Raw genomic sequence first — 18,467 nt, 5'->3', positions numbered from 1 at the left:
GAAATGGAATTTTTAGACCAAATGTGTTACCAGTCACAAAAGGTGATTGTTGTTCGTCTTTCATTTTTAAAGAGGGCCAGTAAGGTCATGGGGTGATGTCTTGACTTACATGTGAGTTGGATTTAAGGGAGACAGAGGTGCACAGAGTTGTCAGCCTCACTCTCTCTTCCAGAGTCATCAAAGTCCAGTGGCAGAAAAAAAAATCGAGATGCCTGGTGATGGCTCAGGATGCAGTGGATGACCTTGGAGTCTTCGATATTTGATTGAGCTCTAAACACTCCATAGGACCTGCTTCAGCTTCCTTCGTGGTTGTTGGAACAAATTGTTTTCATCCACCCATTTAGCTGGAGGAAGTCCTCATATGCTTGGTGTAGAACCCCCCCAACTGGCTGATGGGTTTGAGACCTGTCAGTTACCCTCAACCTGGTTTAGCCCATCTGCCTGGATGGTTTTTTTGGGCTGTGGCCATTGCACATGCTGCAGCTTCTTGGAGTCACAGATGAGAATTGGGTGAAATATGGGCACCAAAGGTGGATGAGCAGCCCTGACAATGGCTCAGCGGCCCTCACATCAAAGGAGCTAGTCCTCTTTTAATACCCTATACACCACCTTAGTAAATACCTATTTCTAAAAGCTAATGATATCTGGCTGGCTAATTCACATTAACTGATACTTTGGAAGCCCACTGGTAGGGGCTTGGGAGTTACAGAAACAGCTTCCTCAAGACCTCAGGCTTATGTCTAGAACTCTGAGAGGAGGAATAGCCAGTCACTCCCTAGCTTCCCTACCTGGTCATACTAGTGGGAGCTGGAAGGCTCAGCAAGATTCTATGACTTGCCCATGATCACAAAGCTAGTTAGTGCCAGGGGTAGGATTTGAACCCAAGTTTTCTGGATTATAAAAATGGTACACTGCATTTCATGGCTTGTCTGTCTTTTGTACCAGAGGTCCATTGCACTGGGTGTCCTCTCTTTCTACCCCTACCCCTTCTAAGTCCTCCTTTACCTGATGCCAGAATTATCTTCCTCCTTCCTTGATTTGCTCATGTTGCTCTTCTATTAAAAACCTCCAGGTTTTCTTAGTTCAGATATTTATCTCAGACAGTCAAGACCTGGAATCCATCACTATCCTACTTTGCCAGTCTTGTCTCATGTGAATCCCTTTTGTGCTGCAGCCAAACCGGACAACTCACTGTCCCCTGAAACATGGCCTGTATTTTCCCATCTCCGCTCCTTTACTCATGACATTCTCTATGCCCAGAATGTCCTTCCTTCTCTTTGCCTGTTGAATCCCTCTCTGGTATGGATAGAGGGGCCATCCTTTGAAACTGAACTCAAATGCTGCATTAAAAGGTGATTAAGAGAAACATGTTTGGCACGTGCATGTTGGCATCAGGTCAACACAAGACTATGAGAGGCATGTGTGGGGAAAAGTACTGGATTTGGAGTCAGAAAAACAGTTTGAATCTCATCTTTGCTACTTTACTGGTACCAATGCTACTACTAGTAGTACTACTACTATTATTACTACTACAACTAATACCACCACTAGTACCACCAACTGTCTTATTTTCCTCTTCCTCCTTCTCCTAATGCTACTACTAACATTATTAATACTATTACTACTACTACTGCTGCGGCTGCTACTACCACTACCACCACCCACTACCTCTTTTTTCTCTTCCTCCTCCTTTTTCTTCTCTTCCTCCTACTACAACTACTACCACCACTGCCACTGCTCCTCCTCCTCCTGCTCCTACTGCTATTACTGCAATTCATTTCATCCTTAAAAAAGCTCTGGGGGGGATGATGCTTCCATTTTCCCTATTTTATAAATGAGAAAACTGAGGTAGACAGATTAAGTGAATTGCCTAGGATTACACAATAAGCATGTGAGGCAAGATTGGAACTCAGGTCTTTCTCACTCCAAGTCCAGTTCTCTCTCCACTGCCCACATAGGTATTACCTGCCTAACCTTAGTCAAGTTATTATGCCTCATTAGCCCTCAGTTTCCTCACATGTAAAATGAAGGATCACAAAATTAGAGCTGGAGGGAACTTACAGGTTAACAAGCCCAATGCTCTTGTGTTACAAATGAGAAGCCTGTGGTCCAGAGAGGACCAGTGATTTACATTCGCCCACACAGAGAGCTAGTTCAGTATCAGAGATGAGATTTGAACCCAGATCCTGAGGCTCCAGAGCCAGGGTTCTTTTCACTGCATCACACCACACTAGATGGACTGTGTGTGAGGTCTTTTCTAGCTCTGTGTTTATAGTGGCACAATCTATGCTTTGTGTCTTATCTTCCACCATTAGACTGTATGCTCCTTGAGAGCAAGGGTTCTTTTCCTTTTTTGCATCCACAGTGCCTAGCACAGTGATTGGCACAGAGTAGGCCCTTAATAAATGTTTATTGAAGTGAATCAACTATGCAAAGGAAAGGAAGGGATTAAAATAGACTTGGGTATGGGTAGTCCCCGGCTGCTCATTTCAGATTTTGTAACCTCCTGCCATAGTGGATTAGAGCACTGGAGCTGGAGTCCAGGGAGACCTGGATTCAAATCTCGTCTTTATTGCCTGCTGATCATTTGACCTCCCTAAGTCTCTGGCAGTTTCCCCAACACCAAGTTCTAGATAGGATTGATGGTATAGTTTTCCTCAGCAATGATACCACTGTATTTGGAATGCACTGCACAAGTATTTGGCTGAAAAGGCTTGGCCTTCTAAAACGTGTGTGATTCTGGCTGATACTGCACTGGTGTTCCCCCTTGTAGCAGGTAGCTTAGAGACATGTGGAGCCCGAGGTGCTCATGACAGCGGGGATCCTAGAGACAGCCCACAGGGAAGGTGAGTCAGCCCAGCTGGAAGCAGGGGGAGGGGGTTGGGGAAGAGTCTTTGGCCTGCTACCCCCCCTCCCCCTGTCAGCACTTGGGTTATTAGATTCAGTGATTTGACAAGCACTCATTTAACACCTACTGTGAGGAAGGCAGAAGTAGCTCTGAGACAGAAGCTTCTTCTCTAGGCAGGCTTGTACTATCAAAACCTACGTTCAGCTCTGAGATTTTGTGTGTCTGAGCCTTTCAGAGGAATGATGACAATTTGGAGGGAGCTGGGTCTGTTGGTAGGAGAGGGCAGAACCACGTTTCTTTCCCCTGTGTTCCTTTCCTCCCTCTCTTCCCCATCTTATTTGACCCATAAAGACAAATTTCCTTCATGCCAACAGCACAGGACTGATGAAAATAAAAAAACAAAACAAAATCCCAAACTGAACATTTTATTGATAGGTTTTTTCATATCACTTCCTAATAACTACCCTTCTCCTCGTAAGAAAGACTAAGTGTAAAACAAATCAAACCAAACGTCCCAACAACACCAGACAACAAGCGTGGATTCCACCTCTCTCCTGAGAGAAGGGAGGAAAGTTTCATCATCAGCCCTCTGCAGCTGAGGTTGGGAATTACATTAGATGCTTGGCCCAGAGCAAGCAATTAATAAAGGTTTGTTGATTGATTGCATCAATTCATCTGAATGCTGATGTCAAAGCAATACTATGTAGAAAAGGAAATGCAAAATGCTGTGGATTGGGGAGTGATGGCTTTGGAATTGCAGTTTCGAGGCCTTCTTGTTAATTCTTGCTGAGGAAGGGGAAAAGAAGCATTCAGCATTTAGGTTTATTCCCTTTACACAGGAAATTGGGGTAGTTGCGATATTTCACTTTGTAACTCTTCTGGTTTTTCTTCATACAGTAGGCAACTGTTCGATCACATGCACAAAGTTGCTTCTGACAGTAGTTCCCAGACCCTGTGAGTTCAGAGAAATGAATGAGTCGAGAGGGTTGATAATTTTCCCTACTGTTGACACCCTTCATGCTGCCCCACCAAGCTGAGCCCCTTTACTGGGTTCTTTGATGAAAACACAGTCCTTTCCCCACGGGAAGCCCCTTGTATGAGGGGAGAGTGCAAGCCTTTGTTTTCAGGGAGTTGGGAGTGGTGGCCTTCCTGACACCATTTTAGGGTGCTGCACATCTGGAGTGCTCAGTGATGCCTGACTGTAATGTGCTATCTCACCGCAGGTGATGGATCCACTCTTGTATTTGAAATTGTAGGCCTGTGTTTTGAGCTTGCAGCCTTTCTTCACCAGCTTTGAATAGCAGCAGTCATGGGCCAAACAGCACCTAAAGAGAGGAGCCCTGCTGAGTGCTGTCCCTCTCTCCTATTGGGAAGCAGGTGGTCAGCGAATAGGACACTCAGAGAGTTTTCTCATCTGTAAATGCGGGGATTGGACTACATGGTCTCTACGGTAATTTTTAATGCCAAATCTAGTTCTATTAATAGAGAGTCTCTGATTCTGAAAACTTACCTGGTCCCAGTCCTCCCTGTTACCTCTTCTGAAGGACTACAAGACATCTATAGAAAGACTCCAAGAAGTGCTAGAGAAAAACACTCTATAATTTTGCCCTTGAAGTGCATTTTTTTGGTGCCCCGGCCTTGTGCCCTTCCCATTAATTTGTGTCTCATGTCAGTGCTGCTTGTAGTGATTCTCAAGGAAGCTAAGGTAACCACCCTGGCAGGTCTGGGGAACAGCAGCTTACCTGTCAGTAGCATCCTTGGGGGTTCCTTTGCCTCCCCAGCCACAGTGGCACCCATAGAAGCCATAGTCAGTCAATGCTTTCTTCCCTGTGAGCTTCCCAATCATGCTGTTCAATTCCTTCAAGCCCCCTCGTACCTCAGGTAAGCCTGCAAGAAAGACCAGTGGTCCCCAGTCAGATGTGGCCACCCTTCTGGCTTCTCTCTCCACTACTGCTTTAGTCTGTCCTTCCCACCCTTCATCTGAGGGAGAATCTTGTCCTCTTTTGTCCTCCCTATTTTCCTTCCAGCCTCTAAGAAGAGGTGGTGAAGAATTAAATTGGGATTTGCAAGGTTCAAGGAATGGGGAGTGCTAGGGAGTCCAAGAGATGTTGGGGAGGCACTTATATGCAGTCCCTCCTGGGGCTGATTCCTGGGAAGAGGTCAGTCATGTGGTCACTTCTTACCACAGGCCATTAGTACAGCTAGCAGAAAGATGGTCTTCATTTTGAAGCCCCTGTAGGAGAAAGTATAAACCTGATGTCTATCTCCTCAGGTGAGGTCCTCACATTCCTGCTTTATCCCTGGGGCAGTCAGGCCAACCTGCCATCTGGGAGGGGAGAATAGGTCCTTACTTTTATTGGTAGGGACCACAGGAACCATATATTGCAACCTTTACCTGATCAGGAGATCCTTGTATGAAATTTCTATTGGCACAGAAGCATATTACCCAGTCACCTCACCCCTCCCGTCAGCCCCCATCCCTGTATTGGTTACACAAATGCACAATTTATGTCCTCTAAACAAACACGTATTGTAATTCAGGTACAGAAACAAGCACTCAGACTACCTCAATTCACAGACATTAAATACTCGTGGCCACTGAAATGTAGAGACAAATCAATGCATACAGAATATTACTGGCACAGAGAAATGTACTCAGACCCTTTAAATAAGGGGTTCTTAACCTTTTTTATGTCCTGGACCCTTTTGGCAGTCTGGTGAAACTTATGGACCCATTCTCAGAATCATGTTTTTTGATGCATAAAATAAAATACGTAGGATTCTAAAGGAAGTCATATTAAAACAGTTATCAAAATATTTTAAAATTACGAATTCATAGACACCAGGTCAAGAAATACTTCACACTCTAAACATACCAACTAATAGAGAATCACAGAAACACAGACACATACTCTCTGTCTTTGCTAAAGGTAATCTGGTCTTTGGGGCTCCAGATGCCTTCAGCTGTTTTTTGGTTCAATTTGTCCACTGTAGGGTTCTTGAGCCTAAATGGTCCTCAAGGCTGAGAAGCTCCATATATAGATCCAGGAGGACTCTAAGGGGGCTGAGAGTTGCCACCCCCTGGGGTAGGAATTCCCGGAAACCTGCCCAATACACATTGCAAGAAAGGGTAGAGCCAGAGTCTGCTCTGGGAGTTCACAAGATGCTCCACCCAGAGGGGTGGTAGCCTCTTTTGATGGCATTATAGGTGACAGGCTGAGTGCTGACACTTGGTTGGGTTAAATTCAGGGACTTTGTGTCCCAGGGATGGTTAGGGGCCACACTCACCTTCCAACTTAGCATGCTGTGTTCTGCCTCAGAGTTTGGATTGTGGCCACTGACAACTCTGTAAACATTTACCAGACTACTTACTTATAACAAAGACACTTTCACTCATTCAGCACTGCAGCCAAGTGTGCACTCTGTACAGAACCATATATGATTTGTTTTGGTTATAGTTGGGTGGGGGGCAGAGAGAACAGCAGAGAAAGAGGCAGAAGGGTAAGGCAAAAAACAGAGTTTAGAAAAAGGATGAGATAAAGATCCTGGACATTTGTGTTAAATGTGTTAAAGGTGTTGTCAATAGGGAACCACTGAAGTTTATTGAGTAGGGAAGTAATTTGGTTAGACTGTGCTTTAGAAACATCACTTTGGGAGTTTCATGGAGGACAAATTAGACAGAGCAGAGATGAGGCAGGGTGACCGATGAGGAGGCTACTGCAATTGTCCTGTTCAGAGATGAGGAAGCTCTCAATTAGGGTGGTGGCTGTGAGAGTGGACAGAAGGAGTACTTTAGTTTCCTTATGTGCAAAATGAGCTGCAGAAGGAAATAGCAAATTACTCTAGTATCTTTGCCAAGAAAAACCTAAATGGGGTCATGAAGAGTTGGACACATCTAAAACAATTGAACAACAACAAGAACTTTTAGAACTATATCAAATGGCAAATCACTCTAGTATCCTTGCCAAGAATATCCAGATGGGGTCATGAGGAGTTGGACATGGCTGAAAAATGATTGAACAATAATAATTTCTTCTTTGACCCACTCATTACTTAAGATTTCATTGTTGTCTCCATTTGCGTCTGCATCTTTGGTATATGGTCCCTGAACCAATTTCTACTCTTATTACGTTGTAGTGTGTAAAGGATGAATTGACTATTTTTTCCTTTTAACATTTATTTTCAATATTTCTGTGCCCTAGTACATGGTCAATTTTTGTAAAAGTTTCGTGTGGTACAGAGAAAGATTTTTTTTTCTTTGCTGTTCTATTTAGAAGACACCATAAGTCTTTTTAGCTTTAGTTTCTCCAGAAATTTCAATTCACTTCCGTAGTTTACCTTAAAAAAAAAAGACTTTCTGCATGACTTATCTAAACTAGGGTTTATATAACTCTTTAAGGTTTGTAAAGTGCTTTACATATTACATGCAAGTGCTTTATAATGCTCAATTGATCTTCACAACAACTTTTGAACGTTGGTGCTATTACTATTCCTGATTTATAGATGAGAAAACTGGGGTGCAGAGAGGTTGAATGACTTGTACATAGCCAGTGTCTGATGTAGGATTTGAACTCAGATCTTTTTGACTCCCAAGTCTATCTACTACTGTACCTAGCTGTCTTGACCCATCTATTAACTTGAATTTTGGAGTCCCTGAGGATGGAGAACTGGCAGATACTCACAATCGGTATAACTGTTGGCTAAGATAGAAACTAAAAGAACTTACGACTTAGGATGCCAATTAGAATGTTTAATTAATTAAATTAATTAAATAAATAAATTATAAAATTAATAATAAATAATTAGTATGATGTCTGAATTCATTGTCAAGACCTTCAACAAAGGGATAGGTTCGCTTGGTGTTCATAGAAACCCAAGTTTGCAGATTGATGGAAAGGTTCTTGATGCTTAGTTGTAGAGAGCCTGCAGACAAGATAGCCCCCAGTATTAGAGGGGGCCCTGCAAAGACAATGGAGCGTAAGAACTCATTGCCTATAGGTGAAGTGGTCAGAGTCCCTGATGATTTTAACTCGGCAGAGACTGTCAAGCCCAGTGCCATGCAAGTCAAGCAAAGACTGAACCATACAGTGGTTCAAACATTGACATTTCAAGGGACAAACATGCTGTGCACCATACCCCAACTATCCATTTAAATAATGGAAGAAGACCAAATCCAGTGGTAGTGAGGTGATGCAATGGATAGATAATTGGACCTGGAGTCAGCAAGATCTGAGTTCAAATCCAAACTGTTTTAGAAAATAAAGATACTGAGTCACATCCAGACAATTTATTTAGTAAGGGAGGTGATTGCAGAAACAAATTGGGTCCAAGACTCTCGGTTAGCAGAAGAACCCAGAGGATCATGGTTCTTTGATTTTATACGATTTTTACATAGCACAACAGGAGACCAGGAATGCATCATCCAAGCTGTGATTAGATTGGGGCATGCACTGATGTCTTATGAGTGGGATTTTTTGTAGAACACGTTTGAAGGACATGAGACTCCAAGACGACAATGTTTAAAATGAAACTTATAGTCACAAAATTGAAGGCTGGTCAGAAAATTGAGTCTCTTTGTTTTAATAAAACACAGACAATTAATAATTATGTGACCCTGGGCCAGTTACCCTTTTCTCTGTTCCCTTATGTGTAAAATGAGAATAATAAAGGCACCTACCTCCCAGGGTTGTTGTCAGGATCAAGTGAGATATCTTTGCAAACTAATACTATATAATACAGTGTATATATCTATGTGTGTGTATATATATATATATATATATATATATATATATATGTATATATATATATATGTATATATATATATATATATATATACACACACACACACACACACACACACACACACACACTATATAAATGTTAGCTATTAGGACTTGAGCTGTAAAGACACAACATCTAGCTTGAAATAACACTGCAGGCTAACCTGGGCCCTCTACAAGTTCAAGTTTAGGTAGATAGAACTATATTTTGATGAGGATTACAGTTACCATAAGCTAACTCATGTATAATGGCAGATGGGTCAGCATATTTCAGGAGAGCTAGGCATGTTTAACCAGTGCCCAGTCTAACTTACAATTTCTCAGAAGAAAGTAGAGGAGTGGCTGTACACATCCCCTGATGATAATACCCTGCGAAGGACTAGGACTCTCATAGCTCTGAGCTGGGCATGGTTGCAGAAGCACTAGTGCTGGGAAGGCTTCCACTAAGCTGGGAGTTTTTGGCCTCAGCACTGAGGCAGGAGAGGCTGGTTGTGGCAGTGGTGGCAAAGGCAGTGTGCTTCAAGGGAGCAGGGACCCAGAATGGGATCTGGAGCTGGAGACTGGACATGACTGGAGACCAGAGCCTGTGGGGCTGGGGTCTGAGCATTGAACCACAGTAGCCTATGGAGGCACTGCTTGAGACCCTTAGGTTGAAATTTCCCCTGCTTTCAGGGGCCAGAATATGGTGATGATGGATGACTTTCCAGTTGGAGGGATAGGTACTAGACTGTGAAACAGGGCCACACCTTCCTTCTCCTTCCCCTCTACTTAAGTAGGGCAGAAGCTGATTCCAAAGTTTATTCTGTCCTACAAAATTATTTTTCTAATTTCTTTTAAAGTAAATTTTTTGCTGCCTAAATAAAACCAATTGTTCTAATTCCTGTCTATCTGTATGTTGACTTATTTGTGAATAAGGAGGAGCTGTGATAGGGAGGAACAGTGTTCAGGAACTGGCATAAAGAAAGAACAAGAGTTTGAGCCCCAGTTCCCGAAAGCACCAGGCTTTCTTCTGCCTAGGATCTGGTTTTGATTTATTGGTAATGTTTTGATAAACTTTCTAAAAGGCAGAACTAAATTGAAGCTGGGGTTTTCCTTTTCCAGACTGAAAAACAAGTTATTGTCTTTGTATGAGACTAGCATATTGGGATTCATGTCTTCATTCTGTGCATAACCAGAGTCATCTCTCTGTAGAAGAAGGTCTAGGGTGGTGACTCAAAAATAATTTAGTAAGACCCTAAACTGGGAGTGGGAACTCCCCAGTGGGAAAAGAGAAGGTGTGGCTAGATATTACTGGAAATAACCAGATTCCAAAGGTGGGGCCAGAAGAGGGAGTGGGTTATTTCCCACTTTAGCTTCATCCCCTAGCTCAGGGCAGGGAAAACTAAATCAGACTCTATAATTCCTCTTTCTTATCATAATCTCCTGTGTTCCCTTCTCTCTTCTCTTGCCTCATTCCTCCCAAATGTCTTCTTTGTCTTCTTGACATCAGTGTTCTCCCAATCCATTATTATTGTGCTGGCCACATTTTCCTCTTTTCATAGTCTTTACCTCTTAGTTGATCAATTCAGCTTCTGATGTTGTCCTTGTAAAGAGTACTAGATTTATTATTGGCCTGTGAAAAACACATATCTTGTCATGACTCCATTTACTCTATGTGTGGTAGACATGTAATGCATGGCTTATGCTTTGCTTTTCTAATAAGATTTCATTCTTTAGGGGCCAGTCTCCTTTAGCTCCTACTCCAACCTCTTCTGAGTTGAGTCGGAGTTACATAACTTCCCCCAGTCTCTGTCTTATCACCCTTTTTAGAGATGTTAGAAGTTTCTTTCAGGAGGAGCAGACCATGTCGTCAGGCTGGGGAGAGATCTCTTGGCACCCTTGCTTAGCTGGCATTGAGAAAGTTTAATGTGTTTCTGTTTTGGATGATAGATGTGTGATAGACACTATTGCTTCCTTTCTGAGCTAAAAGCTCATATCTTCTTAATTAGAAATAGCAAATTTTGTTGATTTATTTCCCATCTGGCTACCCAGAACCAAAGTAGGAGAAACCCCTTCACTTCTCATTGTTTTGGAGGATTGGCACACATGCCAGATGTAGGTTTAAAATGGACTCATTGTGTGTGTGTGGGAATGGGGAAGGCTTCATCACAGAAACCTGACCCTCCATCCCTGCAGCAAGTGATTCTTGCTAATGCTGCTGTCTTGGATTTCTGTCTTCCCAGGGAGACACCAAAAGGAACTGTAACAAGGGAAATAGGGTGAGTTCATTGTAGCAGTGTCCTGCATGTCATCCCATGCATCTGATGTTGGTGGACCTCACCTCACTCCCTCAGAGTACAGGAAGTTGAGACTCAGTGGAAGACTGTGTTGAATGGATTTACCACTTTAGGAGTAGTGGAACTGGACTAGGGGCTACTGATGTCTATGTATCCTGTGTATCTTCCAGGAAATATCTCCAGCCTTGTAACTTTAATTCTTTTTCAAGTTGTCATTTCCAGCTGATCAGCTAGTCTGCTGTTCTTTCACTTTGGAACTGATTACATAGCTTATTCCTGTTCCTCATGTAGAGAGACTGCTCAGTCCTCTATGGGCAGGAGCATGGGGAATAAGGGTATTAACATTTAACATTAACATTAACTTGGAATTTATTAGGTTCAATAAAATCTCCTTATTATCTTCTCTTTTTTGTGGGTAAGCCAGTGGTGGGTCTGGGAAACCATCCTCTGAGCAATCATCAAAGGATATCTGAGGTCAACTCTAGTCATTTGGTCTCTGGCCAGGTATGTTCCTCATATTAGCTGGAAATATCAGAACCATTCTCCACCTTCCACCTCGTATCCCCTCCCTAAATGGGGGGGGGGGAAGGGGTTAAGAATTAGTTACAGTTGGAAGATGTGGAAGAGTTCATCCAGGAAATGGCTAGAATCCAGGATTGGAGATTGGGATCATATTCCTTTGCGCTGGTGAGTGCAGTAACTGGGAGATTTTGTGGATAAGAAAGTGTACAGATCATGAGGTTACTCTCACATCTCATAGTAGTAATAGCTGACATTTATATAATACTTGAATTGTTGAAAAGTACTTTTCATGCATGACCTCACTGGATTCCCACCACCACCCTGGAAGCTAAGTATTATAGGTATTATTATCCTCATTTCATAGAGAAGCAAACCAAAGATGGGAGATGTTACACAGCGAGTAAATGCTGGAAGTGAGATTTGAAGCCATATTTTGCCTAACTCCAGTTACGGTGCTTTTAGCACAGCTATACTGGGGGACTTCTCATCTTATCTGTGCCACCTTAGTCCCTATCTAGAGCCTTAGGGTCCATTATTGGCTGAATAATATCCTTAAGGTACATTTCCGTATCCTTTTCCAATTCAGAAAATATCTTATGTACATTATCTCATTTGATTCCAATAGCCTTGTGAAATGGGCAGCACCAAGATTTTTCTGTCTCATTTGATGGATGAGGAAATTGAGGCCTAGTAAATTCACAATACTAGTCAGGCCACAAAGCTAGTAAGATCCAGAGCTAGAGCTCCAATCCAGGTCCTCTGACTCTAACCTCATGTTTGTTGTTTCATATTGGCAAAACAGTGAACAGTTCCTTACACTTGTAGGGCATTTTTATTTTTTTAATCTGCTTTTTAAAACTATCATTACCTCCTTTCTTTAACTGGAAAATATGGTGTGATATCACCGAATCATCCATTTAACATTTATTTGGCACCTACTGTGGCAATGCAATATTTTGCTAGCTCCTCTGCACAAAAATGTATGAGGACATAAATCTTTGCATTGTAGCAGGGTAACGTGTCTTCCCCGTGAATCAGATGTGCCTGCCTCCCCAAATTTTTTTCCATGTAATAGAGGAGTGGAGAAGGGGAAGGAAGAAGAATGGAATCAACATTCACATAGTCTCTACTATGTGGTGCTAAGTGCTGGAGATGCAAAAAAAGAGCCGAACAATCCGTGCTCTCTAGCACCTCAGTCTAATAGTGGGGACAACATGCAAACAACTATGTACACATGAGCTATATACAGGCTAAATTGGAAATAATTAATAGGGAAAAGGCATGAAAATTAGGAAGGATTGAGAACAAGGCTTCCTCAGACAGGTGGGATTTTAGCTGGGACTCAAATGAAGCAAGGAGGTGGAGGGGAAGAGGCAGAGCATTCCAGCCATGGGAGACAGCCAAAGAAAATAGAGATGAAATGTCTTGAGCAATGAAAAGCAAAGAAGCCAATGTCACTAGATTGCAGCATAGCATGTCCTCTGACTTTTCAGCTTGTGAAACTGTTCAAACCACAGAATGTTCTAGGTTGAAGTGACTCAGTGAGAAGAAGCATTCGAGTCTAGCTCTCCCTTTACCCCTTCTAAATCATGATGCAGAGAAGGCATCAGACTGAATTCTGATCAGGAAATCCATGAAGGAGTCATAATAAATAATTTTTTCCAGCCCAGGATGGCTTAGGGAAACAAGTCTGTGGATTATAGGAAGGAGGCCTGACCAGGAATGTGTGACAGAAATGGTGGGGAGCATTCCAATGCTAAGAGACTAAGAGAGGACTGAGATAGAGTGCCAGAAAGACATCCCTGAGGAAACAGTGAATTCAGGAACAGGTGCCATCTGGCAGCTCAGTCTCCTACCACCCAGTGCCTGGTCACAGATCCAGGGTGGAGAGGAGCGGTAGCTCAGTCATTCAGGAAGCATGGAACAAGTTTTGAGAAACAAATGGCATATGAAGGGCAGCTAGGTGGCCCAGTGGGTAGAGCACTGGCATTGGAGTTAGGAGTACCTCAGTTCAAATCTGGCTTCAGACAACACTCACTAGCTGTGTGACCCTGGGCAAGTCATTTGACCCCATTGCCTAGCCAAAAAAAAAAACCCCAACAACCCCCCCCCCAAAAGAAATTATATATGAGTGGGTGGTTTTGATCCTCAGAACAGAGAGTTCTGTCCCAGACTCTAAGGGAGGCCCCAACTCACTCTGAAACTGGAGATCCTTCTACTGGGCCAGTAGTCGCCAAGTTAAGCAGGAGTCTATTGAAACTGTCAACCAGAATGAAGGCAATAGACCTAAACCTGGTCCAGAGCTTGCAGATCTCATACTGGGAGGGTAGTGGATATATTTCCCCCTTAACCAATCCATTTTGGGGGCACCGAAGGCCTGCAGGCCTTTAGCTGCAGCTGTGACTGGTATGAAAGGAAGATGTGAGAAGACAGAAGCTCAGTCCAGATATCACCCCCCCTCCCCCACAAGAAGCGATAAGAGTCTAGCACTAGTATAGAGTCCAAACTCAAAAAGTGGTCCGGAAGAATGAGCAAACAAACAAAACCAACCTGACCATGAAGGGCTACTATGGTGACAAGAAAGCTCAAGATACAAATGCAGAATGACTCAAAAATAGGTACAAGCCAAGCCTCAAGGAACAATGCGGATAGGACATAAGTACCAAAGAAAGACTAGAAGAATTAAAAGAGGAGTTAAAGAAGAAGCTAAAAGCAGATTGAAAAACCAATTGAGAGAAGTAGAGGAAAGAATGGGAAAAGAGGCAACAACTCAGGAAAAAAAATTATGAAAAGAGAATCAACTACTTGGGAAAAGTGGTACTAAAACTTACTGAAGAAAATAACTCCTTGAAAATTAGAATTGGCCAAATAGAAGCTAATGTCTCCAAGAGACATCAAGAAATAATAAAATCAAAATCCTAAAATGTAGAAGAAAATATAAAACCTCTGATAGGAAAAAAACAACTGACCTGGAAAATGAATAGAGGAGAAATAATTTATGAATCATTGGACCAAAGTCATGAACAACAACAACACCAAAAAGCCGAGACATCGTATTTCAAGAAATCATACAAGGAAACTACCTAGATACCTTAGAACTGGAGAGCAAAGTAGGAACTGAAAGAATTAGTTGTTCACCTCCTGAAAGAAACTCCAAAATGAAAGTTCCCAGGATCATTATAGCCCAAACCCAGAACTTCTAGGTCAAAGAAAAATAATAAAGCAGCCAGGAAGAAAGAATTCAAGTACTGAGGAGCCATAGTTAGGATCATGCAAGATTTGGCTGTCACCAGTCTAAGGGATGTTAGAATATGGTATTCCAGAAGGCAAAAGACCTAGGCTTACAACTGAGCATAGCCCAACCAGCAGAACTGAGTATTATCCTACAGAGGTAAAAATAGATCTTTATAGAAATAGAGGACTCCCAAGCATTCCTGATGAAAAGATGATGGCTGAATACAACATTTAACATATAAACACAGAAGTCAAGAGAAGTATAAAAGGTATGCATGAGAGAAATCTAAGGGATTAAAACACAGTGAAACTTTGTATTCTTACATAAGGAAATTATATGTCTATTAATCTATATTTATCTCAACTATTCTCACTGGGAATCATAGAGGGAGTCTAATTAGACAGAGTGCTTGGATGTGTTTCTATTGTGTTTGGATGATCTCAAAAGAAGAATGGAATGAGTAAGGAAGAGGAAGGGACTGGGAGAAAAGGGAAGGGAGAGGAAGAATGGGGAAAATTACATAAATGAGGGGCCCAAGAAGGAGTTTATACAACAAAGAGGTTGCAGGGATGGGGTGGGAGGGGGGCACACTTGAACTTCACTCTCATCTGAGCTGGTTAAAGGAGGGAAGAGTGCATAAGTACATAGTCAGGTACAAAAATACATCTTACCTGACAGGAAAATAGGAATGAATGGGGTTAGAGGAAAAGCAGGGAAAAAAGGGTAATTAAGGGAAGCATTAGTCAGAAAAAAGCATATTGTTAAAGATGGGGCAGGGAACAACTACAAAAAAAGGATAAATAAGAAAGTATAGGAAGGAAATAAACAGTTGGCACAAGTCGGCACACAACAGCTCTGTAGACATTCAGTTTGGTAGTCAGTCTAATACCTCTTTTCTCCCACTCTTTCCTTTGGAGCCTCCTAAATGCTGAGCTAGCTCTGGCAATGCACGCTTCAAACTCATTATTCATTTAAACATCCATGGAAAGTATATTGCCAAGGTAAGTGAATTTATCCACAGTATTCAAAACTTCTCCATTTGCTGTAACTGATGGTTACACATATGGATTGTGTGGTGCTGGCTGGGGGAGCACCAACTACATTTTGCTAAAATGCACATAGACAGTATGAATACTGAACATGTATGTATGAAAGGGCATAGCATAAATTCGTAGGGGAATGATGGAGTCAAAGAACAAATTATAGAAACAGTAATTTCATTAAAGATAATGACAACAAGACAGTTTACCAAAATATGTGTGAATGCAGCCAAAACAGTACTTGGAGGAACATTTGTATCTTTAAACTCTTTCATTATAAAAAAAGAGAAAGAATGATCAACAAATTGGGCATAGAACTAGAAAAAAAAAACAAAAAATGAAAACCTAATAACCTTTGAAAACCATAGATTCAAATCTCCCATTCCCTAATTTAACATCAGAACAGGAATTGTGAAAATCAAAGGCAAGATTAACAAAATTGAAAGTTAAAAAAAACCCTCTGAATTATACTGGGAGCTATTTTATTTTTTAAAAGATAGATAAAGTCATTATTTTCAGTAGCCAGGATGGTGGAGTAAGCAGTACATCACTGTTGCTTTTCCATATTGATATCCAAAAAGCATAAAATAGCACCCCTGAACAAGTCCTGGAATGGTGGAGCCGGCAGAAAGACTGGGTGGAACAGTTTTTTAGCCCAGTAAACTTGAAGGATCGGTGAGAAAGGTCCATCTCACTTGGGTAAATGGGGAGCACATTCTAAGACAAGAAACACCCCAGTAAGCCAGCAGCAAGCCGCACCTCAGCAAACCAGAGGGAGATCCTGAGCATCAGTGTGGTGGAGGAGGCAAATGCCAATAGTAGGACCCCACTATTTGCTTTAGCATAGCCAGGGGAACTGGCAGACTCTACCTTGGAGAACCACCACGTGCTTCAGTGCAGCCCTGGGGGAAAAACAGAAAAACCTGACCTGGCCTCAGCACACACCAGACACCACTTGTAGGATCCTAGCTCAGCACCAGGTGAGCTGCATACAGCCTCCAACTGCCAGCACCTGAGCCCCAGCACACAAAGCCAGTGACCAGGCCCCTGGCCCCTAGTATGAGAAGCTTGGGACAGTGTCCCCTGTGCTCCAGCAGGAGAATGCAACTTTAAAAGCCAGGAAATGGGCAAAAAAGATAAGCAAGAAGCAAAAATGAACATTGACTGTAGCAGTTACTATGGGGACAGGGAATATCAAAACACAAACTCAGAAGAGGACAACATTGTCAGTTTCCTACATCTGAAACCTCAAAGGGGAATATGAACTGGTCTCGAGCCCAAAAAGCCTTCTTGGAAAAGCTCAAGAAGGATTTTAAAAGTCACATGAAAGAAGTAGAAGAAATGTTGGGAAAAGAAATGAGAGGTATGTAAGAGAGATTCATCAGCTTGGAAAAGGAAGAACAAAAATTGACTGAAGAAAACAATTCCTTAAAAAGTAGAATTGGACAAGTGGAAGCTAATGGCTCTATGAGACATCAAGAATCAGTCAAAACAAAATCAAAAGAATGAAAAAATTGAAGAAAACGTAAAATAGATAATTGGAAAAACAACTGATCTGGAAAATAGATCTAGGAGAAATAATTTAAGAATTATTGGACTACCTGAAAGCCATGATCAAAAGAAGATCCTGGACAGTATCTTTCAAGAAATTATTAGGAGAGGATTCTGGGAAGATGGTGGAATAGGTCAGAAAATTCCAAGCTCTCAAGATTTTCCTCCATGAAAGAGATAAAACAGCACCTCAGGGCAAACATAGAGTAGTAAAAATAAGTAAGAGAAGAAGCAGAACAGGGACAGTTCTGGGACAATCAGAGAAGATCTGAAGAAAAATCCCAAGATAAATTTTGGTCCCTGTGAAGTGTAAATACCTCCAAGCTAGGGGCTGCTTAAACAGTAGGTCAGAAAGCCTTGGGATTAGCTGGTTTGGGAGGCTGCCTGAGCTCCAGCTACAGGAACTTTTATCCCTGGAACAGTGAGGGGAGCTGGGCGTCTGAGCTGGGGAAGATTGAAGGAACCTCTGTTGACAAGGAACTCCAGACTCAACTGTACTATGGAGACTCTTCCAGGGTGAGAAGGAACCAGCACACCCCTGGTGAGTGCAGAAGCAGTGGGGTGGGGATGCCACTGGTTGTGGGCCCTAACAGGAGGCTGGAGGTCTTGGTTTGGGTTCAAGGTCAGAGAGGAAAACTGAAGGAGGATCTGAGGCTAGAGGCACCATTCCCCATCCCCAGGATTAGAAGTGATTACAAAAATTAAGCTATTACCAAAAAAAAAAAAAAGCACAGGCAAAGGAAAAGGAATCCAACCATAGAGAGTTACTATGGGAACAGAGAAGACTACAGTTTGTCTTCAGAGGAGGATAGTGAAGCAAAGAAACCTTGGTACATAAAGTAATGTCAAATGGTCACTTGCCCCCCAAAAATTCACAGAAGAACTTGAAAAAGACTTTAAAAATCAAATGAGAGAGATTGAGAAACAACTAAAAAACCAAAAACAACAGTCCAGGGAAAAACAAGATAATGAAAAGAAAGTCAACTAATTAGGAAAAGAGATTCAGAATCTTAAGGAAGAAAATGACGTCTTGAAAATCAGAATTGGGCAAAGGGAAGCCAGCAAAGTTATAAGAGATCAAGAAATAATAAAACAAAACATAAAGAATGAAAAAATAGAAGAGAATGTAAAACATTTCATAAGAAAAACAACTGATCTGGAGAACGTATCAAGAAAACATAAGAATAATCAGACTACCTGAAAGCAATGATCAAA

General features: G+C 42.0%; 1 protein-coding gene across 1 annotated transcript; it reads right to left on the bottom strand.

Annotated features, from left to right (window-relative positions):
- Positions 1-3,257: 3,257 nt before the first annotated feature.
- LOC110198733 (phospholipase A2 group V-like) lies at positions 3,258-16,790 on the bottom strand. Its single transcript, XM_020973190.2, has 5 exons — positions 16,630-16,790; positions 5,032-5,081; positions 4,591-4,735; positions 4,067-4,173; positions 3,258-3,800 (listed from the first exon to the last, which is right to left on the bottom strand). The coding sequence occupies exons 2-5, from the start codon at positions 5,069-5,071 to the stop codon at positions 3,658-3,660; spliced, it is 435 nt and encodes a 144-aa protein (XP_020828849.1). The 5' UTR covers positions 5,072-5,081; positions 16,630-16,790; the 3' UTR covers positions 3,258-3,657.
- Between the last annotated feature and the right edge of the window lie 1,677 nt (positions 16,791-18,467).

This window comes from Phascolarctos cinereus, unplaced genomic scaffold (assembly GCF_003287225.1).
Source record: "Phascolarctos cinereus isolate Bilbo 61053 unplaced genomic scaffold, phaCin_HiC Scaffold_726;HRSCAF=1367, whole genome shotgun sequence".
Lineage (NCBI taxonomy): Eukaryota > Metazoa > Chordata > Mammalia > Diprotodontia > Phascolarctidae > Phascolarctos > Phascolarctos cinereus.
The sequence above is the reverse complement of the archived record's forward strand: the minus strand, read 5'-3'. Positions and strand labels throughout refer to the sequence as shown.